The sequence below is a fragment of the Trachurus trachurus genome (genome assembly GCF_905171665.1).
Source record: "Trachurus trachurus genome assembly, chromosome: 7".
Lineage (NCBI taxonomy): Eukaryota > Metazoa > Chordata > Actinopteri > Carangiformes > Carangidae > Trachurus > Trachurus trachurus.
In genome coordinates this window covers 19,665,584-19,685,700 of record NC_139901.1, presented here as the reverse complement: position 1 = coordinate 19,685,700, position 20,117 = coordinate 19,665,584, and the positions used below count along the sequence as shown (strand labels likewise).

The window sequence follows — 20,117 nt, the reverse complement described above, 5'->3', positions numbered from 1 at the left end:
CGGTCCTTAAAATACTGTAAAAAACAAACAAACAAACAAATAAAACAATCCTCTATCTTGTCTTCTGTTTGTTAAAAACCTTTGTTCGAAAGAATTTTGAGACTGACTTCCAAATAAATATCACTCCTCTGACTGAGTCACAGGTGCAAAATACTGTCGGGTGACACGTAAGATAAACTGCAATGAGACTTCGTTGTCTGACAGCACTGGTTCCCCACCCTGAGCCACTCGGCCGGCTTCAGTCTGTCATTAACTAGAAACAAAAAGACAGCGCCAACACAATAATAATATTAATAATAATACATTTACAAATATACATGTACACATAAAAATACACAGCTACTGTACAAGGAGATGAGTCAGCATGTAGACACTGAGATAGCAATGCTTTTTTGTTGTTGCTTGCCTTTGTTTTGTGGGACAGAGAAGATGGGGTATGGGCCATTTTCATGGCTGAGAGGGCAGCGTCTAAACAGACCATGGCAAGACAAATGACATGAGTCACCTCTTCAATCTCTGACTTGGCATTTGAGAACAACAGCGGCTACAAAGAGAAAATGGATCCCAGATGATGGACCAAAAAAAGGATAGGGGGAGAGTAAACAGATTTCTCTCGGAGAGTTACACAAAGAGCAAAACAAACAACAGGAGTGGGCGAAGGGACAGGCTTGCCATCTCGAGTCCTGAGCGGGTAAAGGCAGCTGGGGATGGGAGAAGTGGAATCTACTTGCATACATTGACCCACTCTGTGAGACGACACTCCTCGCAAAGCACGTAGCAGCACCAGTGAAAGCGGCAATTGCAGCGCTCACTGCGAGTCTGTTTCAGGATGTTGTGTCCGCGGCCGCAGCACAGTGAGCTACAGCTGTCTGTGCTGTGGCTGGTTTTGTTGCAGATGCGTCCTTGTGTACCTGGAGAGTCTAACGAGGCATCGCGCTCACAAAAGTCAGGAGACTTCTCAAAGTACACCAGCTCTCTGGACATGCTGCGACGACGGCCTCCGTTGAGCCCCGCTGCACTCCCACTGGCGCTGCTTCCCGTTCGAGGGTTGAAGACCCCATTGTTCTTATTCTGGGAGTTGACAAAAATGGCCGACAGGAACTTTTCCTTAAGTATAGAACCCACTAGTCGGAACTCTGGAGACACGTGCCAACAGGTCTTAAACTGACAGCTCCCCGACGTGCCGTGACATTTGCACTTCCTCTTCATGTTGTCAGTCACTGTCTGTATAGAGAAAGGTGAAATTATGTAAGCAAAAAAGGAATGCGTTGATGACTCTGAAGATGACATATTCAATGTTAGACTGCTAGACAAGTGTTGATGAGCACATTATTCACCTGTCGTCCCACCCGGTTGTTATGTATCCTCATGCGTGCGTGGATATCACGTGGAGACCCGCTGGCGTCGAGCCAGTCCCTGGAGAAACGTTCTCCAAAGCGGACGTCATGACTGCAGCCCCCCCACTCCCAGGTCTCCTGCATGGAGCTCAGCTCATCTGGTAAAGACTTGAGCAGGGCAGAGGGGTGGGTGGAGCGCAGGTTAGTGGGCAGGTCACCATGGCGACCATTTAACTCCAAGGATAATGACCGTGTCATGCCGATGCCTACCCCACCCTTCTGCAGGGTCTGCAGCTGCAGCTGTGTGAGTTTCAGCCGGATCTTGTCATCGTCCTGGCGACGCTTGGCCTCGCAGCCACACCCCCGCAGCTTGCCCATGCTGCAGGCCGAGGCCACAGAGTGAGCCACACCCGCTGCCAATAAGGCCAGGGAGAAGGCACTCTCGCGGAAACCTGGGATCAGGAGATGGACCCACAGAGTAGAGAATGATTCACAGTGCAGCCCTTAAATTGCATATCTCTCCTCTTACATCGACATCTCTCCCACCATAAACCTCAGGTCACATTTTGACCATCATTAGTTTGCTTTTTAGACTCTCACCCCTGTTGAGGATGGTGTTGTGGTGTGGCAGCTTGCCAAGGCCCTCGAGTGAGGAGCAGTTCCAGCGCTGGTCTCGGAACTGGTTCTGGCATTCGTGGATGGCCACCTGGATGCCCTGCAGAGCGGAGGCTGTGACATCGGGACTCCGCACACACATACGCATCTGACGCTTACTGAGGCCTGCCAACCTCAGGCACACTGAGTTAGGGGTTAGCACTGGATCTCCTGCCACCTTCAGGCTGAGGATATCATTACACAGCACCCTGCAGAGAGAGAACGACAGAGAGAGGGAAAGGGGGAGAGTTAGTGTGGGGGAGGATGGAGGGGGGGGGGGGGGGGGGGGGATCATTAGTCAAATCCAAAGCAGTATGTGGCAGCGGGAGGTGTTTTGGAAAGTTCAGAAAATCTGAAAAATACAAAACAAAAGCAGACAAAAACTTAACTTATGAAGGATGTGCAACAAACCCCATCTCGTCTCCATGGGATTTGCTGGATACACTTTGCAATAAAATGTGTTAATCAATTGCACAAGTATTTACTAGTGTTTCTACTGATGTTGCTTAAAGGAGGACAAAATATAATTCTAAACAGATCGTCCAGCTGTGTAGTCCAAAAAACAGAAAGTAAACTGCCAAATACATCATAAGGAGAAATAACAACTGTGGCATTTACAGTGAATTTTGTGTGTCATTGCTCAGACTTGTCAAAGGCAAAAAAAAAAAAAAAAAAGTAAACATTGAGGCTAAAGTTTAAGTATTACACTAAATCAACCTGTGAAATCAGATGCAGATGTTTAACTTTTTGCCTGGATTTGTTAAATATCCGTTTCAATCATACATTACAGTAGCTTCCCAAACTCTTGCCGAATTGCATGAAGCCAGACCCCGCATGTACCATCAACTCTCCTGGCGCTCTCAAGTGCACTTACGTTAATGCAGGTGACATAAGTGCTGCTGCCAAAATCAGGAACTGGTCCCAACGGAGTTTGTATGATAGCTCCATTTTGTTAAGCGTCTTTCGCGACGTGACATTAAAACACGCGTGGTAAAGTCGCGTACTGAATAAGAATATGGAAAAGAAGAAGAAGAGTGAAGTATTATCGATGCACCGCCAAACGACCAAAGAGTGAAGACGGAGAACAGAGGAGCTCGGGGGCGAGAGTAAACGGGAGGGGGGGCGGGAGGGGGGAGAAAGAGGCGAGGGGAGGAGATGCCTCCACAGGCGACTGTTTGCAAAATATTGGCCAATATGAAAGTGAGATCAACAGTTGATCGTTTTATTATTTGACAATGGGGCCATTCGTCCGAGCGTAAAATGACGTCTCCAAACTTTTACGCACGGACACCACTTCCCAAAAATGTGCGCACAACGGTCATTGGGTAATCTAAAAATAATGGATATTAAACATAATATCTAATAGTTCATAGAAATATGAATCTATTTATTCCAGACTTGTGTCGGTAGAGTGGGTGGCATAGATGTCCAGCTTAGTAGACTGGGAACAAAGAAACGCTCAGTAAAATGAAATATGGAAAGTCAAAGAAGATTTTGTTGGGGGTGAGGTAAATGATGGATGGGGGGAGGGGAGAGCTGCTGGTTCCACTGTACGACAGGGAGGCAGCAGCAGGCAGGCGGCTCCGCTAACAGACCCTCCAACAATACTGTTTTTAGTCATGTGCCCCCCGCCCCCTCCTCCCACCTCCATCAGAGCGGCTGTTCCTCATTGTTGTGTTTGAAACAACTTCACTTTGTCACTCCAAAGTCTTTATTTCAGGGTATAAAATTATTATATGCATACATTAAGGGAGTGACCGTTTTTTGTGTGATTATTTACCACATTATGGCATCGCATGCTCCCTCACTAAATCAAATAGCAATTTATGGATTCACAGATGCAACACAGGAACCTGCGCTTAACGAACTTAAAAACGTTTCATGCATATTGAAGGAAAGTTTCTTAATTATACATTCAAATTCGTTTTTCACGCTCAGCAATGATCAGGCCTTCATGACACCAGATTCCCGGGCCTTCTTAGCGGTCTCGGCATCGAATCAATCAACTAATTGATCTAGATTATTCAAATGAAGTGTTGCTGAATCAACAGGTCAATCACACAGAGTTGAGTGGCACTGCTGATTATCCCACGAATTAAAAATGTTTTCTCGACCGGATCTCCAACAATAACCGACACCGCTGCTACTGGAGGCAAGTAGGTGCATGCGGGCTACTTTCATAAAATTAAGTTAAAACCCCCCTCAAACACGGTTCGCATAGTGACACCAATTCATCTAATCTCCTTCCATTCCCTAAGCTGCGGCAATGAAAAGTGCATTAGCATTCTGGCTTGGCGTGTATATCTAAGTGGCTTAAAAAGTGATTTGAAGTTGATTTGTATATAAAAGGCCCCCTTTATCCGGATTGAAGCTCTAATCTGCTCGGTGTCGCATGACTGCTCCAGGAAACCCGTTTGAGCACCTTCATATAAGGCTGAAGTATAAACGTAGGATGGCTGTCATTTTACAAAAGCCCACTTCCTTTTACTGTCATCTGAGGGAGAGAGAGAGACAGAGAGGGAACGAGACAGAGAGGAAGGGAGAGAGATTATTCAGCCAACAGCCGCTGCAGTGACTAATGTGGAACATGCAAATTAGCAGATAAATGTCACATAATGAAACATTCACCCAAAGAACCAACATGGAGAAGTTTGGGGACATTTAAGCTTGCTCCATAGTCTGGGGTTAGTTGGAGATGCCGCAAAGTGGCTCAAGCTGTGATTACACTGTGCTACATGTGCGTCGAGGGAGGTCTGCAGGCCAGATGTTTGGAATGGTTTTTACTCGTCCCCCTCTTTTCCTTGTTCATCATACATCAAACCTCTGATTGGAGACCGTATTTAATGTCTCCCGCGTTCGCAAAAATACTTAAGTAGCCCAGCAGGTAGTGTGAGTTATAGGACAACTAAGAACGTATTATTGCTTCTTTAGTATTCAGGCTTTGTTTGTGCGTGTGCGCGTGCGTCATGCGCTAGCTATAAAGAATGAGCATATTAGTCTTGTTTATTGGGCCTGATCTAAATTAGTGTCTAAATGTGTTGGGATTCTGGTAGAAGGCGTGTTTAACTAGGAAATTGCTTAGCCATAATATTGTAAAATCAGTGTTTACATGTAAAAGGATTAGTGTTGGAGTGAAGGCAGCGTACAGAAATGTCCTTAGTCACTGCACATTTCGAGAGCCCGTCTGTAGAAAGGAGGAGGAGATGTGGTTAGGGAGTAGGCTAATCCAACCACCGGGTAAAAAGGGCAGTTTTAGATGGCTCATATTCCGCTGTAACTGTATTGCACCGTGACACCAGCTTTGAGCGGCGGCGGTGGAGCACCAAACCGGGCGCACCCACAGCATCTGTACCAACACATCCCTGCTTCAGGGTCACTTCAGCTCTCTGCAAGACTGGATGTGGAAGCAAGCGCATGCACGGCCAGTGGGAAAATACTCTCAGCTGCACACTTTTTTCTTTCTTTTTTTTTTTTTTTACTACAAGGAATCGATTCTGTGATGACCGTGAGATTCCACAAGTAATATGCGCAACACTGTGGATTGCTTGTTTTTTTTCTCTTCCTTTCTCCTTTCTGCCCAGTTGTGTTTCCTTATTCATTGTGCGCCCTATGAAGAGCATTAACTATCCCTCCCTCCAATCCTATTGAAAGGGCTCCGAAAAAAACAGAGGGAGATGAGAGCAGCAAATCCCTTTTTTATTCCCCTCGTAGCGCTCAATAAGAGAAGAATGTGTTGCCTATCAGTCACCGAGGGGATCAAGTCTTCGGGACTGTCCCACGCGTTCAATGCGCCGTGCAGAGCATCACTGAGAGAGACAGAGTGAAGAGGACTGCAGCAGCAGTAGCATCCTGCCTGGACACTTCACATCATTTAGCAACCTGTCTCCACTCAAGATCCATTTAAGTCAATTAAGGGCTGCCCGCTTCTCTCACCTTTCAAGCCCTCTCACTGGACTGTGGCCTGGTGAGTATATCCACCTTGCAGCGTGCGCATTTTCATCCAAATTCAACCGGGGATCATTAACCCCAAAATAAAATTATTAACAATATTATGCAAGGCACTGCGAAGTAGTATAACCTGCACTGCAAGACTGTTTATTTCTTTATGTTACTATAGGCTGCTTGTTTATTCTAAGGCTTTTTTTTCTCCAATACAAAATGTGTATGTCTGTAGTAGAGAATTGCAGATATATCTAACTGTTTAACATATTTAAACATGTTTGGTTTTTTTTTTTAATTGCTAAATTTTGACATTTTCCTCCTCACATCTGACCTGAAGACACGATGAGGAGTCTGGCGCTGCTGTTAGGGGTTAAAGCCGCTTGCATCCTGCTGGTGTCTTCGCTCTCAGGCACAGGGGCCGTCAACAACAGCGGCCGGTGGTGGTGAGTTCACCCAGATGCTCTTATGTGATGCATTAATTTCACTTATCAGCATCCATGCTCTCGAAAAGCTCCAGGACCGGGGAGGAGAAGACCAGTTACAGCGTTTTATTGGGCAACCACAGTCCATGCATGCGTGCTCGAAATAATGTGTTAGTTTTGGCATCGTTCACAACTTCTGTTCAGAAACCGCATGATATTAAAGCTTGTGGGAGTTTTTTGTTTTTTTTTAACTGTCGTTTTCCAATTACTCCACGTGAGCTCCAACTGTAAACTATCTAACATTTTCTAATTTAATGTCATTAGAGAGGAATTAGCTACAGCGGATTATCTATTTAACAATGAACGAATTACATTTGTAATAATTACAGTTTTACCTTTTATTTGCGGTAGATTTAATTTACTCCCTCTCTCTGCTTCCCTGTCATTTGGGCAGTGTGGTTTGAACAGGAGACAACATTTTTCAGTCCAATGTGGTATAAATTAAATATGGATTTATTTCATAGTTGAAATAAATCCCACACGAGCTTTCACCCACGGTCGTGTTGATCCAATACTGTACATTCCTCTTGTCTATACAGCGACAGGAACCTAAAAGAGCCAATTGCATAATATTTAAAACCAAAAATTGGATCTGTGTTGTTTTGCGTCAGTGGGATTATTGTCTTGCTTGTTTAAAAAATCTATAAACTGTGGGCTGGGTTTGTTGAGGGAATGATTTCACGAAAGTTTCTTGTCGTTTTTGCGGTGTCATCAGTTAGACAGCATTTGCGCACATGAGTCCGGGCGTTTTCAAATGTTTAAAAAGTCATCTGAAATCCAAGGAAACAAATAGAAAAAAAGCCACGGTTGAGTTTTGGAAATAAAAACATCCAAAAGACGGTATTATTATTAATGTTCCAAAGACTCGCCACACTTCTGTCTGGGTCAGCTCTCAAACAGGCCAAGACCTGCCCGCTTTTCCGGATAATAACGCTTAACAGGAGACGCAGCCATTACACTACACACGAATCCCAAAATGTTGACACAGAAATCACACAGAAATTGCCAGCAGATAGAGTAAGGAAAATTATAGCTTACAGCCTTTGGAGTGAAATACTTGAAGGGTTCTGAAACATGAGCACAATAAAAGAGTGCATTTAAGCCATGTTCAGTGATCCAACACTTGTATAAAACTGACAGAATACAGGTGCCATTTTTGGACACCAACTTTAACAGTTTACAAACGATAATACCAGAATATTTTCTAATATCATGTGGGGGAGGGACAGCATAAACCTAGGAATTAATGGAATGGAAATGTCTTATTATGATTTTGTATGCTACTCAGGGGATAAAGTAGGCCTGTATAGGTTTTCAAATTGCACACAGAGCGTTTTTAAATTTAAAGCATGCAATCCTCTTATGTGAATGTCTACTCCTAGACATTTTGACATGAACGGACAAATCTGTATCTGAAATTCATGCTATGTCTAAGCAGAAGGCCTCAAATGTCAAAGGTTGATCAGCGGGCAGGAGAAAAAGAGCAGGAAAAAAGAGAGTCAATGTTTCAGATAACACAGATGTGAACCCTTGAAAGAATGTACAAAACCACTCAGCTATTGCAATCTCACTGCGTGATGTTTGACCTGAATATTTTAATAATTAAATAGAAATATTACACTGAAAAGTAATTCCAGCCATATCTAGGCCAAGTGATTTTTGACATACCCAGAGGTGAAATTACCAGTTTCATGTTCTTTGCCAAAACCAGAAACCTGCATGTTGACCCAGAGACTTACTGTCTCCTAATCGTCTTGGAAGAGTCGCCACATTGTTTGTTATTGTAGTACACAATGAAAATAAAGGCACAACACTGATGAGCTGCCAAGACACATCAGTTTGAGAGTTTAGCAGGTCACATAAAGAGCTAAATGTATAAACAGCCAGCTCCTTCATTCTAACTTCCCTTGTCCTTGTGTTGTGCCAGGGGTATTGTCAATGTGGCCTCCTCATCCAACCTCCTCACCAATTCCAAGAACGTGCAGTTGGTCCTGGACCCAAGCCTGGCCCTTCTGAGTCGTCGCCAGCGCCGGCTGATTCGGCAGAATCCTGGCATCTTGCATGCCATTGCTGCTGGGCTGCACACTGCCATAAAGGAGTGCAAGTGGCAGTTCCGCAACCGCCGCTGGAACTGCCCGACCACCCACAGCCCAGCAATTTTTGGCAAAATTGTCAATCGTGGTGAGCCTCTCTTGTCTTTCTCATCAGGCAATATTTGGATAATTTTGGGCAGGATGTAATGGAATCTCTTGTACACATATAAATGGCTTTGTCTCGAAATTGTTTTAAAATTTTCGGCAAAAATTGGCCAATCCAAGTCTAAAAGGCTGGATCAAGTTTTGATGGGAAGTTTTGATGTTGTTTCTTCAGGTTGCCGAGAGACAGCATTTGTATTTGCCATTACCAGCGCAGGGGTGACCCATGCTGTGGCCCGCTCATGCTCAGAAGGGGCCATTGAGTCGTGCACATGCGATTACCGCCGCCGAGGTCCTGGAGGGCCAGACTGGCACTGGGGGGGCTGCAGTGACAATGTGGACTTTGGCCGAATGTTCAGCCAGGAGTTTGTGGACTCCAGTGAGAGGGGTAGAGATCTGCGCTACCTCACCAACCTACACAACAACGAAGCTGGCAGAATGGTAAGGATTTGAAACTCAAATATGCCATAGTCGTTTTTCATCATGTGCTACAAATGCATTTGTGTAAGATTTCATGAGCGGTCTTTGGTCTTCCTCTATGCAGACTGTATCATCAGAGATGCGTCAGGAGTGTAAGTGCCATGGCATGTCTGGCTCCTGCACCGTACGTACCTGTTGGATGCGCTTGCCAAGCTTTCGCACAGTGGGAGACTTTCTTAAGGACCGGTTTGATGGAGCATCCAGAGTTGTTTATGCCAACAAAGGAAGCAACCGAGCCTCTCACCGAGCTGACCCTCGCCACCTGGAACCTGAAAACCCGGCCCACAAACCCCCGTCTGCGATGGACCTGGTCTATTTTGAGAAATCGCCAAACTTCTGCTCCTACAATGGCAAAACTGGAACTTTGGGAACTTCTGGGAGAACATGCAACAGCTCCTCTCCAGGCCTCGATGGATGTGAACTGCTATGCTGTGGACGTGGGTTTAAGACCCGGACTGAGACTGTGACTGAACGTTGCCACTGCACCTTCCACTGGTGCTGTCATGTCAGCTGCTTGAACTGCACCAGTACACGAACATTACACCAGTGTCTATGATCACAGGTGGAACACTGAGCGAATGTTTAGGCATGTGTGAAAAGCAAAGAAGAACTTCTTAGCAAAACAGGCAGTTGGCTTTGAGATGTTATGTAGAAGCTATAGAAGCTTCAAGGCGGGTAAACTCATACAGGGAACACTGATAGAAAAATTCAGTTGCTTTCTTTTTCTTTACGGTAAGAGGGGGAGAAAAGCACAAATACACAAACAGGTCACAGGGGGATATGTGCTTACTCCTTACCTTGATGCTATTAAGAGGGTATTTAAACACTACATCCATCCATGAAGAATGGAAACCATCCACATCCCACAAGTGTTTACACTGCGGAGAAACAGAAATAGAAGTAAAGGGACAAAATGATGTAGAGAATTGGTTGCTCTAACCAGGTACTACTAGAAACCTCTTCTCCCCTGTTGAGGGCAGAGAGTGGACACAATGTTTCACAGATGTTTCTGTGGCCGGAGAGCCACAAGCATGTTCTCTCATAAACTCGTGAAGACCTCTGACAAGAGGGAAGTTATTTTTAAAAAATCTATGTTTTGTTTTCTTTTGCTGAAGTTTAGCTTCTTTCACGTGAAACCGTGTGAAGTTTAACTTCGGGATGGGCCGTCTGTTCCCAACTTGTGTACTTAGGCCCTGGATGCAGCCCAACCACTTATATTTTCCTCACCGCATTTGCCCTTTTTATTTAGACTTCTCTGGAGCTGAATACACCTCAACCCTGATTTGCCACTCTGACTCACCACAGGATGGTCCTGATGTTACACGACTAAGACCAGTGCTCGCCAAGGAAAACAGAACTGACTGAACAAATTTTACTGAGGCAAAGTAATTTGAATGTATTATCAATACACTGAATATCGTGGTATCACTTTATGTAGTTTGGCAAATCAGAGGGGTCAATATAAAAAAAAAAAAAAATTGAATGTGAGCAGCAGAATCTCACTATGGTCTCAAAATGAAAACGACTATTATTCTTATACCTACACTGAAGTAACAAAATGACCCGAAATTCTTAGACTCTAGCATTACAGTGGTCCAGGTTTAAAGTAGGCAAATGTTAGGCTAGGCTGTAAAAAAAAAAAAAGCAGCTATGTCTCAGATAAAACATTTTATTTTGAAAGAACTTCTGCAGAAGAAATTATACTGTATATCAGCTAAGAGAACCAAAATACTGTATATATTGAAATATATGAATATATTTATAATGATGTATCTTGTAAGTTTGCTGAATGATTTATGCACATGTCAGTGGCTGGAGAATATACTATCATTAGTGTCAAGTCAGGAGATGCTTTGATCTTATGCCTTTTTCCTATTTTTGGTGTAATGTAGCTGACACAAAACCGACTCTCACTAGAAACAGAACATCATCACTTCTTTGCTTGTTTCCTGTAAAAACACTTGTGTTTGGTCATGCACTGAATATTTACCTTTTTTTTTAAAATTACTGTAAATACAAAATATTTATTTCCTGGGATTTTTTATACCGTTATAGAGAGATGTAAGAGAAGACATTTTTAGAATTTAATCAAAAGATTTAGGTTCCAGTTGGTTTTGTATTGTATGATAGAACAATAAAGTCTATATTTTCAATTAAGTTGCTGTCCTGAATATGTATCAAAGGATGCCATTATGCCTGTTGTAGTTTCTGTGTTTAAGATGGTTTTGACAACCAACCAAGTGAACATATAAGCCTGTCCCTGGGTGTCCTTTGCTTAATCCTATTACCATCACCAAAGCAGCCTTTTCCCTCAGCTCACAAAACATCCCTCCATCAGTGCTCCCAACCACAGAGACAGCTCCAGCTTATCCAACCACATACCTTATTTTATACAGGATTTTACTATATTTAATGTTTTGCTTCATTTGTTTAATGTCGGAAGGAAATAAAGAAATAGTATAAAAACTAATGAAAACTTAAGACTCCCCCAATCCCTGGCAACTTTACTAACCACGGGAGTTTGGAAAGCTTTGCACTTTCTCCTCAGCCCACCACAGCACAGGAGCAGCCAGGGTCATCCAGATAGACCACAGTGGAGACACAGTGAGGCCACCAACACACACTCAAATGTCCAAAGGTCCCAATAACAGAGCAACAAAACTGTAGCTATAACGACTGACTGGGTGACAGTGTAATATGAAAAATGTTCTGAATTGAAAGATACAATACAAGATGTCAAGGAGGTGCTTTTCCTGTGGCATATAATTAGAGCAAGTTAGGTATGAAAATTAGGTTGAGATTCAGTTCTTGAAACTTATGAGGGGACAAGAAAAAATAGATAATAATGAGCTAAAATGGCAGATCAATTAGAGTTGTGATGAGATGCATGGCGTATGAAAGCAGGATGAGAGACAGAAAATGTATAATCATTAGAATAATGCCTCTCGACAAAACTATTATTCTGTTTCTTGTCACAGAGGAACATGATGACACTCTAAAACATGGTATTGCTCCAGTATAATATGACAAAGAGCAAAAAGTTGGGGACATTGAAAGCAGAAATGATGGGCAAACATGGTTCCACAGAAGAAAAAAACAAAACAAAAGAAAGAGAAAGTGGCAGACAATTTTAAAGAAAGAAAGAAGGCAGGGTTCACATCCCAGGCGTGAGAGTGAGGTGGGAGAGTTGGTACAGAGTGAGTGGAGGGGGTGCTGCCTGTGGGAGTGCTGAGGAGTCAGTGATAATTAGCTCAATTAGTGACAAAGGCAGTGTAATAAATACCGACTTAGTGTCTGGGTCCCTGCTGGCCTCTCCCTGCGCAGCCTGCGATGTGGCCCTGGCCTGACGGACAATTCATTAAACTGACAAAATACCCCACCGTCCAGGCGTGACGCAGCGAGTTAGCCCCCTACAGGCCCAGCTCATTGTTCTAATTGTCTGGGCTGGAGTCACTTTGTGGCCGCCTCCTCCTTCACCCACCCCGCCTTCACACCCTGCCTTCAAAAAACCCATGGAGTTAATGCCCCTACCTTACTCTGTAAGTAGGTGATCGGCAGGTTGGAAAAAAAAAAGCAGTAAGAGTTCCTTGGGGTGGGGTGAGTGGTGGGGGAGGCAGTGGGATTAGCGAATGGAGGTTGCCTGGGAGTGTTGGGAGCAGCACTGATCGGAATGTAGGAGAGATGAGTCCAGAAGCTCGGATGCGGGACAAAGCGAGAGTTAATAAGGAAAGATTGAAGGGGCTGGCGACAATGGGCCGCCACCCGAGTCGAGATGAAATTGCTTCCGAGGATTATTGGGAGACGGTGTGAGCGTTGTAGGCTTTTTGTGTTGAGTGTGTGTTTGGTTGGGCATTTGTGTGTTTGTGCTTCAGTGTGTGTGCAGGGGCAAGGGGGAGTGCTGGATTGATGGCTGCCCCTCTGGTTGGGGAGCAGGGGACCAGGGGAGGCTAACCGGCTGTTCCCACAGTCTGTTCTGCTGCAGCCACCTTTGACACACGGGGCTGCCAGGCGGCGAGCAGGCAGCCATGGTAAGAAGGGCACAAACAAAAACAACAGCTTCACTAAACAAAAGTGACTGTCTATGGAAGGCCAGTGGAGAAGGACAGGGTGGAGGTGAGAGGGAGAGGGTGTGAGCGGGGAAGAAAGGAAGGAGAGCAGCAAGTGTGACAGAGAGGATAAAAAAAATCCAGAGATGGCACAAGTTGTATAGTTTAGTGAGATCCTGCCCGCTAATGTATCACCGATACGTCAACATATTAGAACAACATTTACGCAGCAATATTTACTTTCTAAACTGACAAGTAAATAAAGGTTAGTTAACTTTGGTTCTGGGGCTTATTTAGTGTTACAAGGTCAATTTCCTCTAAGTATGAAAGTGCGTTTTCATTTAATCACCAAAACGGCTTCACTGAACCATTATCTGCTCTTTATAGGACCCCTAACCTCAGGAGCGACATAACAAGAGGAAGGGGTCAACGTTAATACACCAACTTTACGAGGGTGTTCATGATTTAAGCTTGAGCGAGGAAACCGTTTTCACTGGCCCAAATTATTTTCCTCGCAATAATGTAGCAATCTGCTCAATCACCAGAGAACATGCAGAGGCAATGACATGGCATAATGAAGGCACAGCAGCTACGTATTAAAATTCCTGCTAAATTGTGGAAAAATGTTTGCCCGTTGGGTGGAGTTGGCTTTAATTTGAGGGGTGTATGATAAAGAATTTAGAACTGGGTTTGGGTCACCGCACTGAATGATAGGCTGCTCGCAGTGGTTTTGATGGACAATGTGGCGTGGCTTGGATCGGATCTGGCGCACAATACTGATTTGACTTCCGTGCTGCCCCAACATTTCATTGTAATGCTAGCATTCAATTACGAGCCAAGTTTCAAATAATTAGTTGCCCTGTTATGATGGGAGCACCTTTACCCCACTCATATAATAATCAGAAGTATTTATTTTGGTGACCACAGGGCTGTTATGTAAAAAGATATATATTTATGACCTCATCAGACACACATGGCATAAAAACTTAAAATCAACGAAAACTCACCTAAAGTTACAGAAAACTACCAAGTGCCTTAAAATTGGTCAATCCAATGGGTCAGATGTAGTTAAGTGCAATTCAGATTTCTAGGAAACAATGAAAAGAGCCTGAGTGTGCATATGTGTGTGAGTTTGTGCGCATACTCAGGCCAGTGTGTGTGTGTGTGGGTGTGCGGATGGCAGCTGGGAGGCAGACACGGTCCAGGAGAATCATCCCCTAGCAACTGACCTTTTCAGCAGATGGCAGTTCCAGAGTAACAGCCACCCAGCATCACAATGGCCGTGGCCTCCTAACATCTCCATCACTTCATCATCTACCGGCCTGCCACAACCTGTCACACAGGAGAGAGGGAAAGATACATTCATCCCAGCGAACATAGATGCATATACACGCACTTAAGTGTCCTCTCTTTTTTTATCCTCTCACTCCGAGTCCAAGGCATTCCCCACACACCAGTTGGAGTCTGAGCTCGACTCTTCTCATGTTCCTGGGGGTATGCAGCAGGGCAGCCGAAGAGATGAGAGGAGGATAGATTTAGGAGAGACACAGCGGACGCTCGCTGCTGTCCGCAAACCTCCAGACACTCTCAAACCACTGTTTTCCGTTGTTGGGTTTTCTGCACATAGTGAATCAGGGTGGGAATGTGGACAGACCACTCGACCACGGTGAGCAATCAGTATGATGTCTGTGGTCAGGCTCTGTGCCCCTGGGGAGCAAGATTGAGAGCGAGCCCTGCAGTTAAGGTGGGAGGGATATAAATTTTGCGGTGTTTGTGCGTGCATGTGTGTGTGGGTTTGTGAGATGTCAGCACACTTCACACGTGTATAAAGATGTTCTGAATTGTAGCCTCCGGCATATGAACACAGCGAATCTGCATGGGGTAATGATATGGGTTAAGTTATCAAACCTCCACCCCACCCAGCTGCACTTACATAACATGTCCTCTTATGGTTGTCTTGGCTTGATAGCTTTGTCTCTGTTACGCCAGTCAGATAAACACCTTATTGCCACAAAGCTTCACCTCTAAGTACTGTAAATGCATAAGTGGCCTTCAGTTCATCGCAAACACTGAATTGTCAGCTTTAAATGCAATCTGACAAAGGATTTGGAAGGCACAGGCAATAATTTGGTGAGAACAATTATCCAATAAGAAGCTGGGTCTCCCCAATCACACACCTGTGAATAATTAACCTGGCAAGACCAGACAAGTGACAACAAACAGAGCGACATGTCAAAATCAGTTCCACTGGGATTAAGTGTTTTAGTTAGAAAACTGTGTGACAGACTGCAACTCTGACTGTATTTAACCACTGTGTATTCCAGGGGAGATCTTATGCTAGCAAACACTATAAATTCTGCTGTAAACAGAGTGGTAATGACAGGGGAAAAACTTTGACCAACACTGGAATATGTTTACAGACATCTGACAATGTATGGGTACAGCACAGCAACATTTCAGCCCTAAGATCCACATGAAATATGAGCAGAAACCAATGGAGTCTATGTGACACAACATAAGCCTGTGCATAATTTCACCTGTCAGCAGGGATGAAGCCTCTATTTATTCAAATCAAATAGGCTAGCCAGTGATGAATTGCCGCAATACGTCTCTGGCTATATTGGATTTTAAGACTTTGCTTGATCCAAATGTGTCTTTGTGAAACTAACACTGGTTTTGATTGAAAGATGTTTTTTGAAAAGTATAATGTATTGTTTTATTTGCCTAGATATGAGATCATTTGTGCTACAAAGTGAAATAAGACTAACCAGAGCGGGTCAAAACGATTATATATGTATTGTGTTTCACCAATACAGAGGAGTCTGATCAGTGTCTTTGCAGCTGAACCACCTTGACATTATTTGGACCACAACATGCCATCTTGAGTCAAACAACGGCGTTGAGAAATCTCTGATGGCATGGGGGCCATTATCTCTAATCTGCTAATACTGTTGGAGACAAAAGGAAAAATGCTCAGTTTTTGGTTTTAATTACAAGCTGTGTTTTACAGCAACAGTGGGCGAAGGCTCAGCACTGACACAGCAGTAGAGGAATGTTTATTTGCTGCAGTTTAGGAGCTGAGTGGCTATGACACATTCCTGTGTCATGGCTGTCCCGCTCACAGACACACTATTGCATTTCCACACTGGCGCCCCATGTGTTGGTTCACAACTTTACAGACATACACAACTATTCCCATCTATCCTGTCCTGCACACGTCCACAAAATGCGGCACCTCTGGAATCTGTAAGCATGCCCAAAGTGTGTGCTCATTGATGGCAACTTAGTGTGACATGACTTACCAGGCCTAATACTTCCTGTGTGTGTGTGTGTGTGTGTGTGTGTGTGTGTGTGTGTGTGTGTGTGTGTGTGTGTGTGTGTGTGTGTGTGTGCGTGTGCGCGCGCATGTGTGTATGTGTGTGTCAGCTGTACAGCACAGACTTGAATATGAATTATTCACGCCTTACTTGAGCATTACGGGAATCCCTGCCCACAAAGTGTCCAAATGTGCACGTGTGCACTCACTTGAATGTCTGTGTGACTGGCTGCACACACCTCTCAATCTTTCCCTCTGCAGTTCTATCCATTATCCCCCAGCATTTGGCAGCCAAAGCCTGTAAAGAAGACATTTCTCTTGGCAACTGTTTTTTAAAGGCAGTGACACAGGGGACAGCCAACCACAGGAGCCACACATCTTCCAATCTACATGCATACTGAGAACTGCTTGCATAACAGAACCGCCCCAGTCTCCTTCTCTCCTCTCTCAAAACACTCACATTTTCTCTCTCTGTGTCCCACTCATACTAACACACACATGCGATAATGCTCCCACCCACCCTTGTCTCTCTGCAATACACTCACCCAAGCTTTGAGGGCTAATCACTTCCAGAGCCAGAGCTATCCTACAAACTGTGCCAGCAGCCTGTCAATACATTTTGCACCCTAAAAAGTACTTCTGGCCCCTAAATGTGTGGGAATAAAATATATGGGCTATTTGGAGCAACACCATAGAAGCTACAAGTGAACGAGAAGGGATTTTACATACAAATGTGTTTGATTTAGTTGCATTATATACTGTACGTTGGACATCGGCACAGTCCAAGGTGCAAAATTAAATAATACAACTGCTTCGTAAATGTCATTATTTACAGCAATTTGAGGGCACCGAATCCTCAGTTGTATTTCTAGATTAACTGCACCCTGAATGCACCTGAGCGTGTCCTTACTTGACACTCTGCAAAGCTGCTGCAAAATAAACACATTCTTTGTATAACTGAAATGACACAATCAGTGCATTAACTAATATCACATGTATATTATATCCCATTCAGGGAACAGCTGCAGTGAGCAGCTTTTCTCAGCAGTAAGCATGTGGGGAGACATCTTTGTTTTGCTTGGCTGCTTGTCATAAAGTTTTCTGACATCTGGATCATCCAAGACAAATGGGTGTGTTAGCTTGATAGAATAATTGTTCTGATTTTGATAGGCTACCAGCTTAACATTTTTCTAGCAGCCAGAGACCTTCCATCGTAAATTATCTGGGATATAAACAAGCTTGTTTCATTATGGCTTGATTAACTTTTTCAAAGACAGATGGATGATTTGGCTAATGAAACACTGTGGTCTGGCGATGAAATATCAACCAGGTGAATTGAACACTGTTTTGCCCACACATTAGTCCAGGTAAAAATGTTTGCAAGTAGGTACTCACTTGGGTTTGCACTGCCAGGATGTGGAGATTTTCTTCATCTTCAAGGTATGCTCTCCTGAGACACTGGAAAATAAATGATATGGATAAAAGATATTTATTCTGGTGAAGAAACTTGGCCTGTGTGCTTGTTTTGATGCTGCATGCTAACACACGTGCTAGCATTATTCAAGACCCTCTTGCCAACTAATGAGCCACCTGTCCTTAGTAAGCTCATTCAACATGAATAAATGTCAGCTCTGAAAACAGATATAAAATGTGAAATTTCGATTTCTGAAAATCAACCTGCAAAATGAAACCTTTTAATAGAGCCTTGGTTTTATTTATCTGTCCTTACATGAGGAACTATTTAAAAGGAAAAGGGTGGTGTGTTTTTTTCTGTTTGAATTTTGTATGAGGATATTTGATAAATACAAAAGTACCAATTCAAACCCTTTGCTGTTCATTACTGTATCTGCCTAAGAAAGGTTATTATTGTGTGTTAATGAATAGCCTACTGTGTAGTCTATCACTGATGAATAGTGCTGCCATAAGACAATACTGAGGAGGACACTACACGCAACTGGTAACAACCATGGACTGTAAACTGTCATTGAATACAGCTGACCGAGAGACTGTAAAAGGCTGCCATCTACTGGTAATACGTTCAAATTACAACGTTACAGTTACATACCAAGATCACAACAGAATAGCAAATAACTTTAATTATCCAAGTAAATACGTTTTGGGAAGGAATAACGGGTTTGCATTCGTCCAACAGCAAGTGTGTCCATTCAGTCTATGCTCCAAATAGTTGGCTAAAACCTAAGGTTTAACGCCGACATAAGTCTACTGATAAACACAAAGTCACGCCCAAGAAAATACTTAAGGACAACATTCAAATCACATTAACCTTTTTAATTGATGAATAAGTAATCACTAACTACGCAGTAACAGCTGTCGTACCTGAGGCGTTGAGTCGACTCCACCTGCGGCCATTAGCTAACTGCTACCGTTAGCTGGACATGCTAATCTAATGTTAGCATCATGCGCAAGTGTGCACGACGTTCTGGCAGGTAATGTAAACTGACGTTATAATGTCTGTAAAAATGTTAACCAGAACCAGTTTGTTAAAAAAAAAAAATAATACTGTCATTAGTCATCCATAGTTTATAGCTTGGTAGAACAAACTTATCGGAGGCCACACCAGGTGTTTTAATTGACGTGATGTGGATAGGGCATGGCCTAATTAGCTTAACGTTAGCTTGTTGGCTGTGATTCAGGGGGTCTTTTACCAACTACCGGAAAATAGTCTCTTCAGGCCAAGGACCCCCAAACTAATGGAGAGATGAGCAGGGACCCTACTATATAACTTATATTATATAAAAATGTGTTTTATTTGGGCAACTGATGCAACTGGGCCTAGTGCCATGTACAACATACCTTGTTGTTGTGCATTATGTAACTTAGGCTATTAAGCTATTCAAATAATACACAGGACAGGTTCATGTTTTTATTGTAAACAAGGTGCAAGGTACAGTAGCTACAGTGATTAGGCCTAATTATTGGGTGGCCTGCCACTGCCATCTATAAACATATCCGGTAACCCTAACCCTGTCGAAGACCTCTGGTTTAGGGAGTGGCTACTTTAGTGGCTGGCAGCAACTGTTACAGTAGTGTTTAATCATGTGTTTAATGTACAACACTAATGTTGTTGACAACAGAAAGTAGTGCAACAACGGCCGCACCTGTGGTTGATGGGCGGGCCGGGCCGGGCCGGGCACATGGATCCATGCACCGTTTCCTGTGTCTCCACCACGTCTCCACCTGTTGCACATCCATGAACCAAAGCTGAAAACCGTGTACGTGGTTGGTGCTGCCACCGTGTGGGACATCACTGAGGTCTTGGTGAGTTTATGCCTTGCTAATCAGTCTATTGCAGACCTCAGAGGAAGTCACCGATCACTAATCATTTTCCTTTTACACCATATATTTTGTTTTATTGGCGAATGACATTAGCGATACAGGTTATTATTTTAATTCACGTTAATCATTAATCTGTCTTTAATGCCTTTGTTTAATTCTATCTTTTATTCCACTTTTATGCCACATTTCATCTATGCTATACAACCATAGACAATGCTTTTATTATTATCATTAGGCTATTCATAGCTTATTGTGTACACACACTAACTAATCTGTCTTGTTAACTCAAATGTCCTCTAGTAGGTAATATCATCTTCTGAAAGGCATACTTTGAATAGGATACACACAGCAGGCATCTTTGGTAAATA

The 20,117-nt window shown here is 43.6% G+C and overlaps 2 protein-coding genes across 2 annotated transcripts; one reads left to right on the top strand and one right to left on the bottom strand.

The window, feature by feature from the left end:
• Positions 1–723: 723 nt before the first annotated feature.
• Positions 724–14,630, bottom strand: wnt10b (wingless-type MMTV integration site family, member 10b; the record flags this gene model as incomplete). The annotated part of the gene is made up of 5 exons (XM_083975253.1): positions 14,564–14,630; positions 14,366–14,468; positions 1,938–2,200; positions 1,338–1,789; positions 724–1,224 (listed from the first exon to the last, which is right to left on the bottom strand). The coding sequence occupies exons 1-5, from the start codon at positions 14,577–14,579 to the stop codon at positions 724–726; spliced, it is 1,335 nt and encodes a 444-aa protein (XP_083831379.1). The 5' UTR covers positions 14,580–14,630.
• Positions 6,276–9,646, top strand: wnt1 (wingless-type MMTV integration site family, member 1; the record flags this gene model as incomplete). Its single annotated transcript, XM_083975446.1, has 4 exons — positions 6,276–6,376; positions 8,343–8,596; positions 8,786–9,051; positions 9,155–9,646. The coding sequence occupies 4 exons, from the start codon at positions 6,276–6,278 to the stop codon at positions 9,644–9,646; spliced, it is 1,113 nt and encodes a 370-aa protein (XP_083831572.1).
• Positions 14,631–20,117: the final 5,487 nt, after the last annotated feature.